Genomic DNA, 16,851 nt, shown 5'->3' on the forward strand with positions numbered 1-16,851 from the left:
TTCCTCCAAATCATTACCTCAGTAAAAATATATAGGGAAACAAGACACTTTAGAACCCAATTTATTATCTCCTGCTGGTAGCAATAACCTGAAAATAACAGCAAATAGTAAAATTCAAACTTGAGGCAAGACATTGGTGCTGGCAACAGCTGCAGTTGCATTTAGAAAGGATAGATTCAATATAACAGCTATAGAAATGTGCAATGTTTTGGAGGCTCCCAGATTAGTACTAGATTGCTTTTTCAAGTTTATCCTATAGGTTGGGAAGAACACAGGATTTTAAAAGGTACGAACAAGTGTCATAAATAAGCTGCTACTTGAATCAGAGATGTTTCCTCCCCCTCCCACTTTTTGCTTCCCTGGCTTCTGCCTTTCACTTCCCTCCAAAAACGTGGCTAATGTTGTTCCAAGGAAAATAATTACGCAAAAAGCACTTTTTCTATATGAATGCATGAAAATGCCACTACAGAGTCAATTATTGAATGAAATCAGAAGGTTGGCCCATTCCTAGAGACATTCCTGGCAGTTGTGTTCATTTATCATAGGCATAATGTCAGGATTTTTTTCCTGAATAGTGCATCCCCAGCCAGGCTACCTGTGCCATTTGGAGGCTGCAATGTGTGAGAATTTTGGCATTTAAAAGGTTCACAGAAAAAGTCCCCCTTATCATAGTTCCTTTATTAAAAAAAAAAAAAAAAAAAAAAAAAAAAAAAAAAAAAAAAAAAAAAAAAAAAAGTTGGAGTGTAAAAGAATGACGATAGAGAATCACATCAAGCTTTGAAATAAACCACATGGAAATCAGAGGTTTTAATCAAATGGCTGAAGAAGGAATGAAATTCTGTTTTAAAGAGGACCCTGCTGGTTCATCCTGTCACTCTGGGTGGAAACTGTCTCTCTACCTGCCAGGTGCTGGAAAAGGATGGTATTGTATATGCATTTATCATTACAGCTTGGGTGTTTTGTTCTGCTCTTATTCCTGAAGACTGACTGGAGGATTGCAGTCAGTGTAGAGTGAGGAGTATAAGCTGGCAGAGACTTGGAATGTATTTGGATATTTGATCAGAATGGTATTTTCTGATTTACCTTCTTTAGAATGCAAAGAACTACTTAAGGAAGGGAGCAAACAAGCAGTCTTATTCCAGTGCCAAATAGGATGTAGGTCCTGGGAAAAGAGCTGCCAGTGCTAGAAATAAATAGGGCATCAGCCCAAGGGAGGAAGAGGAGCAGGAGAGTGGTTGGCAGGGAGAGGAAGGCAGGGATTTCCATCAGAATGGGAAGAAGTCATCCATGAATGTAGGTTGGGTGGTAGCCCTTTTAACTTTTTGCAATCAATTTTTCTGGATTTTTTAAAATCCAAAATCAGTTTAAAATACCATTGGGTGCACTGGTTGGTTTTCAAGTAAGGAGAACCATCCAGCTCTATCTAGGCTTCAACATTTAAATAGTTAAATTCAGTATAGAAACTGCCTAAAAATCAGTGAGGAGGGAAGAGCCTTTCCTGGCAATGACACCTTGAGTTAGAGCAAAGCAGGACTGGACTTTATTCCTTGGGTTGGCCAATTGTACTCAGTTTTATTTCCTTTGGTTTCTCCAAGTGATGTCTCAGAAAATTGATACAATTTTGCAAAGCCTGGTGCTGAGAGGCAGGCTAAGCCATGCATGAGACTTCTTGGTAAAATAAATACTCTTATCCTTAAAATTTTAATACTTATCTCATTCTGTCACTTCACTTGCAAGGTCTCTAGAAAAGGTCTCTTTATGTGAGTATTCAGATGAATTGGATTTATGCCACCTCATTCTAATCTTTAAATGAACATGTCAAAGGCCTTACAGGGTCTCAGAAAACAATCAGAAAATGGTCTTTTTTACCAGTGTATTACTTTTCGGCTTAGAATTAAATCACACTGTTGTTTAATCCTGTTATTCTGATGAGTTGGGATCATAAGCACTGATACTGGTCTGAATATCACTTCAGACTGATGGGTCTAAACTCAGCTTCAGGATGTGCAAGTCAGAATTTGAGATACTGAGAGCTAAAGTCTTGTGTCTAAAAAAAAAAAAAAGATGTGTTTTTCTTCAAATGATTCATTTTAAAGAAAATGGTGTAATATCAGAAAAAGGAAAGATTACTCATATATTGGGCATGTTTTTACAAATTCTTTTGAAATAAATTCCATGCATGGAAGCAAAGAAAAACAGACATGAAAAATAAAAATGAGGATAAAACAAAATCAGTAGTTATAAAAATTAATGAAGTCTTGGTAATGCCATGGCAAAGTAAACTCAAACAAGCCTTTGCGTTTTGAAAGACTGCTTTGATATTGATTTATCTAAAGAGACAGCCAAATTCAACCCATAATGTAATTAAAATGCAATATCATATAGTGACTCAGAGGACAGATTTAAGAGTCTTTCTTTCCATTTCTTTTTCTTCCTCTCTCTGCCCCAAATAAAAAGGTGAAAGAAGTTAATTGAATCTAGAAATCTCTTACGATAAATGAAAATACAAAGAGAGTCAACTTTACAAATCCATTGTCAGTATCAACTAAACTGGTGCTTGGCAGGGTTTGGGATTTTATCCCATTTCTGGGATAAAGAGGATTGAAGATCATGGGTGCAGGCAGCTCAGGTAAATGTCTCTCCTCCTGGGCAGGGAAGATGCTTCATGCTTGTGTCTATATAGAAGAACCTGAGAGCTCTGCTCAGTTTTATTGGAAATAGAAAATTCCAAGGTCTGGACACTGTATCCATAATCCAGAGATGGCAAAGGACAGGGGAATGGGGAGAGTCCCCTGTGCTTGGGTTTGACTCACCAGCTGCGGTGGGAGCTTTTTGGATTCCCTTCTTTTAGGTATCTTCCTCTTCAGTCCTGTCTAAAGAGGTCTCCTTGGCCATAAATGTGGGATTAGATCCTGGTTTGTTACTCCAGCACTGCTGGAAATCAGCACTCAATCTAGTTTTTAAGCACCTAATTACAACTAAGCTTAGTTTTATCTAGCTTGCTGAATATGGGTGATTTAGATAAAACTTTTAAGTGCCTTTCTGAACACAGGATTAACTTTTTGCCCTGGGGAGATAAGACCCTGAAAAAAATCACTGGATTTTGGTGCATTCTGGAAAACTAAGGTTGGCAGGAGTTACAACTTTGATTTTTTTTTTTTTTTTTTTTCCCCTCTTAGTTGCCAGACCAGTGGATGGGAAGCTTTGCCAGGGCCCTGCCCCTGTCACCTCCCAGGTGTGTCACCTGCCGTGCCCGGCCGAGTGCGCCGTGTCCTTGTGGTCCCCGTGGGGGCCCTGCCTGCCCGAGAGCTGCCAGCACCGCCACGGAGGGAGAGGTGAGCAGGGAGAGCAATGTTCCAAAAAGAATGCAAAAACAGAGGTGTCACGTTGGATACTGGGAGCCTAATGTGTTTTTTAACAAAGTTAATCTAACACAGGATGAAGCTCTTGGATGTGTGTAATGGAATCTGATCTTTAAAAGCTTTTTGCCGTAATTCATGTGAGACGAAAAAGGAAGATTTTTTTTTTTTTGCAGGCTGATTCAGGTGCTTTTGTCCTGCGCTGGACTTGTGCAGGATGATCTCTTGGGCTGGCAGCTGCCAGGCTGCCCCTCTGATCCCCCCTGGAAGTCCTGCTGCATCCCTGGATTCCAGGGCAAGGTATCAGGATGGAGGTGCATCCCACAGCCATGAAATCTGGACTCAGGTGGACCCAAGAGGTTGTTCTCATGGTTGTGGGTTTGGTTTAAATTCCTGGAAGAAGGATGTGCAAGTGCAAATCAGCCTCCCCTGGATTTTAATTGTCTGCTGTACATGTTTGTTGCTGTGCCATGTGGAGATTACTCACTGAGCCTTTCCTGAGGCCCTGAGTTGCAAAGTTGCTCTTGGAGTGCATGGCAGGGAATGGATATTATTGTTTGGAAATGAGGCTTTTCTGAAAACCACTTAAGTATGTGAAATTATTTCAACTGGTCAAAAATTTTCAAACAAAAAGAGAAATAATAGAAAATAATATCTGCAAAAGCATTTTATGTTTAAATTATTTTGAATGATTTCTTTTGCTCATTTGAGAACTGTGGGAGCTTGATCTGTTATATTTTCTGGGATGTTTCATTTTTAGTTTTCTGTTTCGTGACCAAAGCATTTCCATGTGGCCTCTACTAATTCTGTATATTTGGCCTGCTCCAAGATTGTCAGAGGAAAACCCCCCATGTATTTTTTCCACCTTTTTCTTATAATTCTGTGTCATTTACATAACAGAACTTGCTGAAAGATACTTGTGTATTAGTTCTGCATTGTATATAGCAACATGACTTTTGGTTTTATTCAGAAGGAGGTAGATTATGTAATCAATTCTATGATTATTTCTGTAACCTTTTTCTTCCACTTTACATTTGAATCTTCCAGTTTAATAGGATGTCATTTCAAAGTGGTCTGATATGCATTATGTATCAGAAAACCTTACACCTTCATAAAACAGAATACTAATTTCTTAGTAAACTGCTCTGCTGTGTCTCAAAACAAATCCTTTCGTTAGTGGATTCCCAGGCAGAATATAGATGTCATTTGTATCTTCAGTTCCTTAACTGTTCCTCTCTTTTTATCTTAATGCTGTTCTAACATTAATGTATGCATCACTGCTGCATTTCTATATTCTGATGTGTGTGTTTCTATCTAATGTTGATGAAAGGGGAAAAGAAATGTGAAAAATGTGGGTTGCTGGAATTCTTTGCACACTGTTAGATTTTGCATGCTTGGGCACTTACAGTCCCAATCAATCCAGTTTGTAAATATTGTTTTCTTGTTTGTCTTTAAGCTCCAGATGCCCCATGGAGTCCTCTTGCTACTAGATTACTGCATGAATATTTTTTTCTGTTGTCCAGTTGATTCAGCTCTGCTTTTTCCAGGCTTCAGGATGAGGCAGAGGCAGGTGGTTGTGGATCCCGTGGGCACCCTGGCGGGTTGTCCCCACTTGGTGGAGTCCATCCCGTGCGAGGACGCGCGGTGCCACGAGTGGCTGGTGGCAGAGGGGCCGTGTGTCACCGACCGGGGGAAGTGTGGGCCTGGGCACCGTGTCCTCAAGGCTGTCTGCAGGAGCAGGAGAGGTGAGCTGGGCTGTGCTCCTAAAACCCCCCTGGTTTTTTGTGCCTCCTAAAATGATGTTTTGTTGCAGAGCAATTGTGATTATGTACAATGGCTCCTCACTGAGTTTTTTATGAAACTTTCAGATTTTTGAGTAGACTCTGTTATTCTTGAAAGCCTGGGGCTGGTAGAGCTCAGGATTTTGCCTGGAGCCTTCTGTTCCATTTTATCCAAAAGGGGATGGTTCACCAGTGCAGGTTGTGTGTTGTCATTGCTGGCCTTATTACCACAAAAGTGGGATATTAGGACTAAATCAGGGCTCTCACTGAGGTCAGCAGCTCTGTGGGCATTCAGAATATCAATCCAGCTCCCAGAACTACTTCTATCCTCAGTTTTTAGCCTGTGGTCTGAATAATTCTCTCATTGGGATAACACTGTTACAGTCACGACCAGGGATGCTCGGTTGTTGTGCTGCCAAAATTAATACAAGACTAAGATGTAAATGAAATGATTGCACTGAGTAATCCTTCCCTTGGCAGCAGTTTAGACCTGCAGTGTGTTCAGTGTACAAGTTGCTAATAATGAATAAGTACATTTCTATGTGACGTTTACAAACAGCCAGCGAGATGTTATTTCTTGTGTATGGTTTGAACCTCAGCCAAAAGTTTCATTTCTTGATAAGGTCACTGTTGTCAGATCTTTAGATTCAATTACATGGGGCACAATTTTGCAGTCCTTAGTCACAGCAAAACTCTGCTATCATCTCAAAAGTGGTAAAATTGTGCAGCTTTAGAGCCTGAGACTGTATCTGAAATGGAGAATTCCTCTTTTATGTAGTTTTTTTAGCTGAGACTGATCACAGGAAACAATTTCAGGATGGTAACAAGTGGTTAATTGGTAAGTGGTCAATATAGTGGGTTGTTTACAAGGCATTAGAACCTGGCAGAAAGAAATAATGGCTGCTTTGCTTGGAGGGCATGGATTCTCCTGAAATATATTTAAATCTCTCTGGTTTTCTTGTTAGTTTGTGAGAATGGGGGAAAAAGTAAATCTTCAACCGGTACAAAATGACACAGGCAGAATGTCGAGGAGAGCAAAGAGCTCACTCTGAATTTTGCATGAGTGGTCTGTGCTGATGTGTGATGATCACTGTAGGTCCAGGCCAGCAGGATGTGTGCAGATGGGGGCTGGCATTGTTGAGGAGCTCCATGTGCTTAACACTGTTAAACTGTGCCAGCATCCATCTCTGTGCACCAACTGGAGCTGGGGACAGAAAGTGTGTTCTGTGGCAGCTGCTCATTCATCTCTGATCAAACTGTTCTCTGTGGCAATGGTCCTTCAGGAGCCAGGCCTTTGAAGTGTCTCTTCTTCACTCAATTGTTCAACAAGGTATTGGAAGTCTCACAATACCCTTTTTATTTCAATTATTCTATGCATGTTCTAGTTACAAAAAAACCCCAAACATTGGGACACTCTTCCCACCCCGCCAGCCTGAGGCAAACATTGTCACTAGATGTGATCAGTGTCCACTTAAAACTGAGAAGGTTTCACCAGGAAATATCCAGGTTACCGGGCAGGTTAGAATCACTGCTTAATACTACTCTGAAGACTTTCTGAAGTCTTGATTGAGTATGAGAAGTCTGGAAGAGTCCCTAAAGTTGAAGTTGGAAAAAGAGTCAAATTGTTTCTTCTCTCAATTCACTAAAGTAGTTGCTTTGTTCATAACCTTATTTTCTTTCCCTCTGTAATGTTCTCTTACCTAGATTTCCTTTGCAAAAACTAGTCTGCTTTATTTTTTTGCATAAAAGTTGGAGTAAGTGTCAGCTTTGCTTAATGTGTTTTACCTGGAATAGCTGGTTAGTTGGCAGTGGGAGGTCAGAAGGGAATTGTGTTAAACTGAAATGTGTCATTTACAGGTGAAATAGCATAAGGCCTGTGTCCATTGTACCCGTGTTCAGTATTCTGTGCAAGCAATGGCCCTGCTGAAAGCTGTATTGTGTGCTTCTATTTTCATTTACTTAGGCGTCTTTTGTAGAATTCAGCTCTAAAATCCAATGATTTATCCAGTCATTCTGTCATCCATGCTTGGCATTATTGCTCACTATTCCTACTGAATGCCTGAAGGGATGAAAAAAACCTTTTTTTTTTTTTTTTTTTTGACCCTGTTAAATGCCAAAATCCAGCATATCATAATCTTAACAGTTCATTTGGGCCTGGGGTGAGTTGATTAGGGTACTTTGGGTTGTCTCTGTATCCCTGCTGGCAGGACACCTTCACTTCCATGTAAATGCCAGACTTTGTGCTGTGGTGCTCACTTCTCCTCACAAGCAGCTTCCGTGCTGCTGCTGCCAGCTGTGCTGCAGAAGAGTTTGCCATCAGGCTTCTTGTCCTTTCCTACCTTCACCCCTCCATCCTCCCTGGCTGAGCCCATGCCCTTTGTGGCCTGTGCTCAGCTGTGTAACACTGACTTGCCAAAAGGAGCTTTTGGTCACCATTTTCTCTCTCCCGTGTACTGTCCATGGTGCTGGCCTGTGCCATGAGAGAGGTGAGCAGGGCAGAGGCCAAAAACCCTCTTTCCTAAACTAAAGCCTCACCTTTGAATCCCTTGTAGTGTCCTTTCTTTCCATGTTAAAAAGTCATCCTTTCTGGTGAGATTGTTACACTGGCCCAGGTAACAAACTGCTGGAGCTTGGACAGCTTGGGTGTGAGTCACAGATGGGTCAAGCTCTGATTTGTGGGGTTTCTCTGAAGGCTTCCCTGTCAAAACAACACCTGTGTGTAAGGGCTTCGTTGAACTTCAGTGATGTAACACTTGTGCTCAAGCCTAGAGGCACAGAAATGGCTTTTTGTCTCTTAAATAGATTAATCTGTAATAATGAAGTGGTTCCACAGAGCGTAGACTATGGACAGCAGGGTTTTATGTAGTAGCTGGAGTCTGTAATTCGTGATTTGCAGTACTTTAGCATGGATGAGGAGTAATGAGAAGACAATAGTAATCTCATTACTTTGTCATTATTAGGTGTCTGCTCCCACCTAGGAATGTCTCTAATCTCTGTTAATAAGTTACTGAACAAGTGCAAGATACTCGTAGTGTCTGGTCCATATCCCTTGAGTGCTTCTCTTCTGTATCAACAAAAGGCAGTAGTGTAATAAGTCAAATTAAATTAAATAATGTGTAGAAACACAATGTAAAGTAATGCATAGAGTAGGAAAGAGTTCTTCTGTACACTTCTAAACAAAATTTTTCAGGATGGTGTTTTTTATTTAGCTGGTGAAGGTCAATGGATATGTTTGGGAAAGTCTGTGAAGCCAAAAGAGCAGTAGAGGAAAATTGATGATTGTACTAAAAATTGGATTGTGTGTGTCATTGGCTACATTGATCTATAATTCAGATAAAAGAATTTATTTGAAAGCTTTTTTTTTTATATTTACAGACACCTCAGGAATTATTTGTGACTTTTTTCAGAGTGATTGTTTTTGGTTGTTCAGCAAAGAATTGAATAATTACCTGTTTGTAATGTGTTCTTGGGCAGAAAGCTGCAAGTGTCTGACATTTGATTTTGGGCAGCCTTGATTAGCACGGACAAACATAATTGTGCATTGACCAGATGAAAGGAACTCTCTGAAAACTTTCCAGTTCATAAAACATAAACATGGTCAAAACTCTTTAATTTTCAGATGCAGTTGTGCAGTAGCCAAAGCGTATTGTGTTTCTTTTTTTGAAGAGAGTGACCAAAATAATATTTCACGTCCTTGGCTTCTTTTGTTTTTTTAGGTAGTACAAGCACTTTGAGTATGGTGAGTCAGGGGACATTCAAACAGCAGGGCTTGGCTCAGGGTCAGCAGCTAGAACTTCAGTCCAGACAGAAGTACTTGTCCTTCAGAAGTAATTTCACAGTTGTTTGATTTGGGTGTTAAGAAATATATAAACATGTTGGGTTCAGTCTGATGAGGGAATTTGGGCACCCTTTTTATTGTCATTTTCCCATATCTGTTTTAGGCTGCACTGATAATAGAAAATGAGATTGAAGCAAGACAAATGTTGAGCCAGACCTTGTTTTTAGAAATGCCCATGGTGCAGCTTGTGCAGAGTAGTCATTATGATAAGGAGTACAACCTGAGAACACATACGTAAAAGCAACTATAACAATAAACTGATGAAATAACAAGTATGACTCATAAAAGTAACAATTCATTTTCCAAGCACTTTATAAAATGTTTCTGACAATGCCATAAGCGAATTTTTGCCTATTAGCAAGTGCTCTTGAGTAGGTCGTAAAATGTTATTATTCAGAATCATCCCCACAAGTCATCAGTCTATTTTGCTGGAATTCCCATGTCATCATTTATTAATTTGCTTCTGCTTGTTCAGATTCCTACCAGAAGAACTATTAGTAGCAAAGAGGATTTCTCTGTGACAGTGAACAGCATGGTGTCTGAGTAATCAAATATATGAAATAAGTCATACCCAAAGGCTTAATAGTTTTAATCAGAAAATTGTTAGATCAACAACAGGGATTAATGCAAGAGTTGTGTGATTTTGCTGGATTCAGGCTCTTCTACTCTACTGGATAACAAATCTGAGCACAGCTCAAAAGCTGAGTATTTTCCTCTCTGTACAGTCAGCTTGGGTGTCAGGGTTTCTTTGGTTTGTGGCAGTTAAAATTCATAGAATCAGAGAATGGTTTGAATTGGAAGGGACTTTAAAGATCACCTCATTCCAACCCCCTTTGCCATGGGCAGGGATGCCACAAGGTTGCTCAGGGCCCCATCCAACGTAGCAATCCAAACTTGTTATAAATGGTGTCTTCATTGTAAGGACAGTCTTTATAACTGTGCTGAATAATCTCTCTGTTCCTTACTCCTGCACAGTTCAGGCAGTGCCAGGGAGATGCAGGTGCTGAGCCACAGGAGCAGAGCCCAGAGGGGCTCAGGATGCTGCTGACTCTCTCCCCTTGTAGCACCCAGAGGATTGGTCCTGGGACCTGTCAGAAAAACTCCATCCTCAGCACCTTCTGTCTCACCTGGTGCTCTGAGGTCCCTGGGGATGTCTGTGCCTCCTTCCCAGTCTCAGCTGATCAGTGAATTACACCTGGCAGGTCTCAGGACTCCTGGCTGGAGGAGTGAACCTCCCTCCTATGGAGCATCTGCCAAAGTGGCAGCTTGGGAGTAAAACACAGAGGGGTTCTGGCAGTGCTGCTGAGAGGAACTTCAGCACAGCAGTTTTGTTTTTTTTTCCTTGTGCCATCTCTTTGGTTCTAAGCAATTGGAATCTAGAACCTGGTGCTTGCCAAGAAGATAAGAGGATTTTTGTTTTTCAGCATTAATAAGTTCACTGAAAAAGTACATTTGGGTTGAAGTACACCTGTTTCCAAGTTTCTGTTCCATCTGGCAGTTTTATTTGTAAAACTAGGGAATAGTATTTCAGAGACAAAGTGCTTGCTTTCAGCATTTTTTAGATTAAATGATTAATGTTTTGGCGTTTTTTTGGGTAAATGAAATAGTCTTAAAACAACAAAAAAATATTTTTAATAGATTGTTAGCAAAAGCAAAATACTACTTTCAGATTAAGCAATCATTTTGTCTAACCTTGAAATTACTTTTTTCCTAAATGCTCCCCCAGTCTCTCTTCAATTCTGCTTTAAGCATTAGTCTTTTCTTCCTTTTCCCTTTCCTTTTTTCTCTTCTTTTTTTTTTTTTGGTTCAGTGCCCAAACAGAAATCCATTATTCACACAACTCAATTGCCAGAGCAGACACTGAAATCCTGTTGGAATTGAAGCAAGTAGTAAAGGGAAGTAAGGTAATCAAAGCAGTGTTAGTTTAAGATCCAATATTGCATTCTGCCAGGGGTTGACAGTGAAGCTCTGCCCTTGGAGAAGCTGAAGACTCTTTGGGGATAGAATATCACCAGTGGTGTGCTCAGCTGCCTGTCTGTGATTCCAGGTCAGTCTCAGTGTGTCCTGTGGTCCCCAGGAGTGTCTGTGATCCTTGCTCTGCTCTGTGTGGAGCATCCCGAGGGCTGTGAGCATCCCCACCAGTTGAGCCTGAATCTTGCAGGAGGAGGGGTCTGCAAGGGCACAGGACAGCTGCTTTTCTTCCTCCTGCAGGGCTTGAGGGAAGCAGCCACCTGAAACCTAAACCAGTCCTGTTTTAACACGAGTCATAGAATCACTTAGGTAGGAGAAGACCTCCTAGAGTCCAATCTCAGCAAAGCCAAGTTCTTCCCTGGGTAGCGTTCATGATTTTTCATTTTGCAGTGGATTGATGGTATAAAATTAAGTTGCATATTCTGTTTAATTTCTCAGAGAAAAGATTTACCATGTTCAGTTTACTGAAAATAAGTCTGAAATAAGTTCTTTCCTCTTAGTTCCTGGGTGTCTCTCACCATACCCCAACACTGGAGCTGCTGATCTCAAACCAGTGTGTTTTCCTGACTTTTAGAAACACAGATTCTAAAAGGCAGCATGCAAAGCTTTCTAGAAATTAGGTAAGATCCATATTTCTCATTTAGCAGCCACGGAGGAAGAAGGATGTTGCAGTATAATAGCAGGGCTGAGTATTATGAGCATTTGAGGAGTCCTGAAGTATGGTGTGTGAGTTGTTCAGTAGATTTGGGACCTGTGTTTCTTGTAGTCATAAAGATTGATGTTCTCTCTGAGCAGGCTGGTTGTTAATGAGCCAGGTGGAGTGGATTTAGTTACCTCCATCAAGCCAAACCTCCCAGCAGCTGGTACCATGCCAAATATTTGATGTCTCCTGCTGGAAACATTTAAAAACTCAAAATGCAGATTGTGCCCTGCTCGAGGACTGGTGCACAAGCAATGTGAGGACAGACACTGCCATGTTCAGGATAATTTACTGTCCTTGAACTCTCTGCTGAAATTGATGTCTGCAAAAGAAGCAGAGGATCAGCTTCAGGTTAATTTTAAGGTAAGCTGCTGGAAGGTTAGAGCTTTCTCTACTTAGTCACACTTTAACAGTTTTACTTCATTCAAGATTATAGCAAACATGTAGCTCACCAGCCAAGGAAGACAGAAATGGAAGAGTCTATAAATGATTCTTGTAGTAGCTACGTGTGTGTAAATAACTGTCTTACAATCAGAAATATTTCTCTAAAGTACAGACTGAAATATCTAATGCTGGACAGGTGAAAAGCTGTGGGCTGAAATTGTGAGGTTAAACTCAAGCATACTCTGATTTATTTTCTTTATCTTTGAATGCAAAAATGTTGTATGATTTCCAGCTAAGCTGTAGCTGTGCTTTTTCAAATGCTGATTTGAAAAAGCTGGTGTGTCTTGTCAGTCACCCAGAAGGCAGCTACGGTTGGTATCCAGTGGTAATTTTAGCTCCTCATATTTGGCTGATGGAGATGCAGTGGAGTTATCAGGAATAAAGCCAGCTTTCATCCTTCCTGTGCTGTCAGTATTAGATATTACAGCCACCTGTGAACTTATTCTTTTTTTCTGTGCCGGCTAAGTGTGAGCTTGTGGTCAGTGCAGAATGCCCTCGAATGAATTGCTATGCAAAACCACGATTCTTTTCAGTATCTAGTGCTCCTTTTTGATACCCTCTGTCTCCAAAAGATGTTTTACATGACTTCAGAGCAGTGCTAAAATTATGAGGGCAAAGGCTGCTTCTTCCCTATGGCTATTTCAGCAGAGAGGAGGTGGATTTTCAAATACCCAGCTCCCACTTGCTCTGTGAGAGGGAGCAACAGGTGCTGATGTTTTTTAAAAATTAACCTGAGCTTCAAGCACTTGTAGGTTAGGAACAAAGGGTTGTGGTAGGCCTCTCAGAAATGGGAGCTACAACATTAAGGAAAATATAAACATCAGTTAATATGGTAAGATCTGTATTGCCCTTTCTGTTTTAAATGTTAAGGAATCAGTTTGACCTACGTTGATCTGAGCTTGTGGTAAAGGTTACCCAAAGAGCAGAGGGATGTGTGTGACCTGTAGGTCTGTTACTTTGGTGCAAGTGCTTTGGAGAAACTTCATGGAAGGATTAGCATTTATATTCCAGGTTAGTGCATATGTATAATTTAAAATCTTTTTTTTGTAAGCTGCTTTTAATGTCTAGGAAGCCTTTATTGAGTTTGATGCTTTCTAACCTTTTGATTGTGAGACTGAAATAAGGTTCTTGTATTGTATTTTGTAACTGCTGAAGTATTTGCAGATGATTTTTTTTAAGTCTGGAAAAGAAATTGTATAATAATTTTATTTGGCTTTGTCCCTGTTGTAGACAAAACCCCCAAGTTGTTTCAGTACGAAACTAGAAAAATACCTGTAAGTACCAACAGGAATTCCTGTTTCCTCAGTGAAATGAGGCATAAAATACCTGCTTGGCTGTTTTCTTTAAACTAAGCTGAACTTCACATACATGTAGTTTATATTCTTTTTGGAGGGTTATTGCATTTCGTAGGGAACTCTGATTCAGTAAAAGATGCAAGCAAAACAGGATTGTTCTAGAACTGTGTTACAAAGGTGGGCTGCTGACAAGTTCTAAAATTAACTAAGTGGATGGAGGAGGAAGGAGTTTGGAAGGATCTGTTTGAAAAGTATTACTAATGACAAAATTCTGCATCTGTGACCCAAATGTGGCTGAAGGTACCAGGAGGAGCAGGTGGAAGATGTGAGAGTGAGGGCTCTGTTTTCTTGGATTAAGTGGGTTCCAAAGGGGCTTAAGGATTTCCTGGCCTTTTTACTGAAGGGTTTTTCACCTGTAGATATGATAGAGGGCATAACACACTCCTTGGCCATGATTTGGGAACATTTATGTTAAGACTTTAAAACTCGCAGCTTCTTGGGGAATATAAGCAGTGGTTATGTCATCGTTTTATCCTCTTCATCCCAAGTGGAGTCTCTAAGGCATTTTGCTTACATTAATAAAATATTTCTAAAATTTCTGGTGTTCAGCTGATGAATGAACTGTACAGTGGCAAATTCTGATTTTCTTAGGTTTCCAGGCTGAATCAAGCCAGAAAATAGTATTTGGCACATGTGATATTTTTCAAATTCATAATAGAGAGAAGATTGCCCAATTCACATTTCAAAACTATTTTAGCCAAGACTTGTATTTCCTAAGAGAAATAGTCAGAACAGTACAAAAGCCTTAAATTAAATAGAAGATCATTAGGGTAAAGAAGTGACTGGCTGTGTTTTATTGCATTCTATGTATGAGATTTAGTGGGATGGAGTGCGAATCACATGATATGACTCATGAAAGAAAAAAAAAAAACATTTCAAAATAAGCCAGTTAAGTTCTGTATGAAGTAGAAATAAACTAAACCTGATTCTGCAGACAAGAGGCTGGTAGTGAATGTCTGTAAGAAGTGGGGCTGGGGGCTGCAGGAGGGATTGGAGTCTGGGGTGAGGGAGAGGAGGGATGAGGAGGAAGGGCTGGAAACAGCCAGGAGGTCTCAGTGCTCCCTGTTCCCCAGGCAGGAGCTGCACCTGGCTCTGTGCTCTGGGTATCAGCACCAACCTTCTCCCAAGGCTTACATCAGGAACAATTCAAGTAACTTCAATAGGCAGCTTCTCACGGTGATCTCTGACCACAGCCCTTTGGTGGAGGGAGAAAAGCAGGGCTTTTTTTGTGTAATTTAATCCATCCCTGCTGGGTGGCCCTACAGAAAGCTTTTTTCTGTAGCTGAAATTCCTTCAGTGTGCTGGACGGGAGCGATTGCGAGAACCACCTTTGTATAGTAGTTCTGAAGGCTGTTGAGTGGAAATGAAAGATAAGTCTTGTACTTTCTTTGAGTTTCTTTTTATCAAGCTGTTTATGAAGTAGAGCTGATTTAAAAACAATTTAGTCACTTGTTTTGAGGTTAATGGATGCTGGAGGGGAAAGGCTCCCCCCGTAAAATAAGGAAGTTTTGACAAACTTTTAATTAAGAATTTGGAATGTGGAAATTTTGGGGTAGTTCTGCACTACTGAGATTGGCTCTGGGGCGTATTGGTCGGTCAGGTTTTTCAAGTAAATCTTCCTCTTAATTCTAATTAAGTATTGTAATGCCAGCACTCTTCATTAGGCAGCAATTTGTGATTAGTCAGGTGGTAGTAATGGAAAGAGAAAAACATCTCAAGTAGTAGAGAAGTTGGAGAGCAGGCAAAACAGCTGTAAGATGTGGCTCCCAAATGCTTTTCAGCATTCCCCTGTTGGCAGATTTCCCACTGAGTTCAGTGAGTTCTGTGGGACAGGATTCAATCCCCACATAGATCCTGCCTTGTGTGGAAACACGAGTTCAGAGGACCTTGATTACACAACTTCAGCTCTGAAGTTGTGACAAGAAATGATGCTAAGAACAGCTACAAAGAGGGAAAACTCTTAATTCCCCCCCAAACTTTGAAGCCAAGCTATTATTTTAAGTGTAGATACATTATTGAATTGTTTATCTGTGAATTGAATCTCGTATTTAGTAAATGGGAGCTTCTGTGAAGTGCTGGAGTGAATGTGAATTAGTGAGTTGAGAAAGATTAGCTCTGTGAGGAGATTGAGAACAATTTAAAATTCCATTGTACGGTGTTTTTCTTTCTGTCTTTGTGAAGTATGGCTGTAATTGCCTCAAATTAGGTACTGCCTTTGTTTAGGAGAGTTAAACAAGTAACAGGATAAGATATTTCATGGTCCCTTTCTAAATAAGCAGCTTGTTCAGTTTGTATCTTTAGGCAGCTTGTAAATGGCAGAGCCAAGTTTGTGGAGAGAACACACACATATAGATATATATATATATGAGGTGGAGTTTCCTTAGAAACTGAATCATCCTGGATTGTTGGGATGCATTTTACAATTTGAAGCATAGTCTTCCCCTACTGTGTAATTTTAGTGTCACCTTTTGTCATGGTTCCTAAAATAGATGCTTTATTAAAAAATTCCTGTGGAGACATGGACTGTAAGCATGAATTTGCCCAGCTCCTATCTGACAGCTAAGGTTTATAGTTTGCCATCAGTTGCATGATGGTGTTATCACCAATGAACCCTCACGTTGACCTCATAATTATCAAGACTAGAAAGAGAAAAAAACTGGTAAAAATGGGCCAACACACCCACGTGGACTGGGGCAGTTGCACACAGACAATGCTGACTTTTCCTTTCATATTCCTGGGAAGGAAAAAATAACCCCACAAAGTTCTTGTGGTGGTCTTGTGGCCAGTGTGGTCCGTGGGGATTCAGGCACTGCATCTGGAGTGAGGTGGTTGTAAAGTGACTTTTCTGGAAGGAGGGAGAATCCTTATCTGCCATTAGCAAGGGAGCAGGGAATTTGCTGGGTCTGGGTGAGCCCGGGGTGCTTTGCTGGAGGGACAAAGTCCCTTCCAGCTGGTTTGAGATTCACCTGGCCCCTTTCCACATCTCCTCTGGTGCTGTACCTATGTCTGTCCCCTGATCTGGGGCTTGTTTCCATTCATTACTGGCAAAGGTGGTTGTGACATAAACAACCACATCATTTTGGTACTGAAAATCCAGCAGAACTGCCAAGTCCTCATGAACTTAATCAGTGTTGGGCAGCTCTGTAAAAAAGGCTCCCTAAGTGCTTGAAGCAGGGAGGTGAGCCCTGGCTGCCCATAATATATTGTGAAAACCAAGGGGATCCTGTAAGTTCAAATTCCATTTTTTTGTTACCAGATGCAGAATTCCCATCACTCCCCTGCCCCTGTTTCAGTGCATTTCCCAAGTTTAATACCAAGTCAGCACAGTTTGTTGTGCACTTAGTGCTGTGTCAAAGGGGACCAGAGCCAAGAGGGTGTTTTGTTCTGTTTCATGGTGTCTGCA

At 40.8% G+C, this 16,851-nt stretch overlaps 1 protein-coding gene across 1 annotated transcript in view; it reads left to right on the top strand.

Annotated features, from left to right (window-relative positions):
* Nucleotides 1–16,851, top strand: part of THSD7B (thrombospondin type 1 domain containing 7B) — a 248,501-nt gene that overhangs the window by 76,645 nt on the left and 155,005 nt on the right. The window contains exons 6-7 of the mRNA XM_083865429.1: nucleotides 3,180–3,335; nucleotides 4,907–5,104. Coding sequence (XP_083721555.1) covers nucleotides 3,180–3,335; nucleotides 4,907–5,104 — 354 coding nt within the window. The remainder of the gene's footprint in view (nucleotides 1–3,179; nucleotides 3,336–4,906; nucleotides 5,105–16,851) is intronic.

The sequence above is a fragment of the Zosterops lateralis genome (genome assembly GCF_965231275.1).
Source record: "Zosterops lateralis genome assembly, chromosome: 7".
NCBI lineage: Eukaryota > Metazoa > Chordata > Aves > Passeriformes > Zosteropidae > Zosterops > Zosterops lateralis.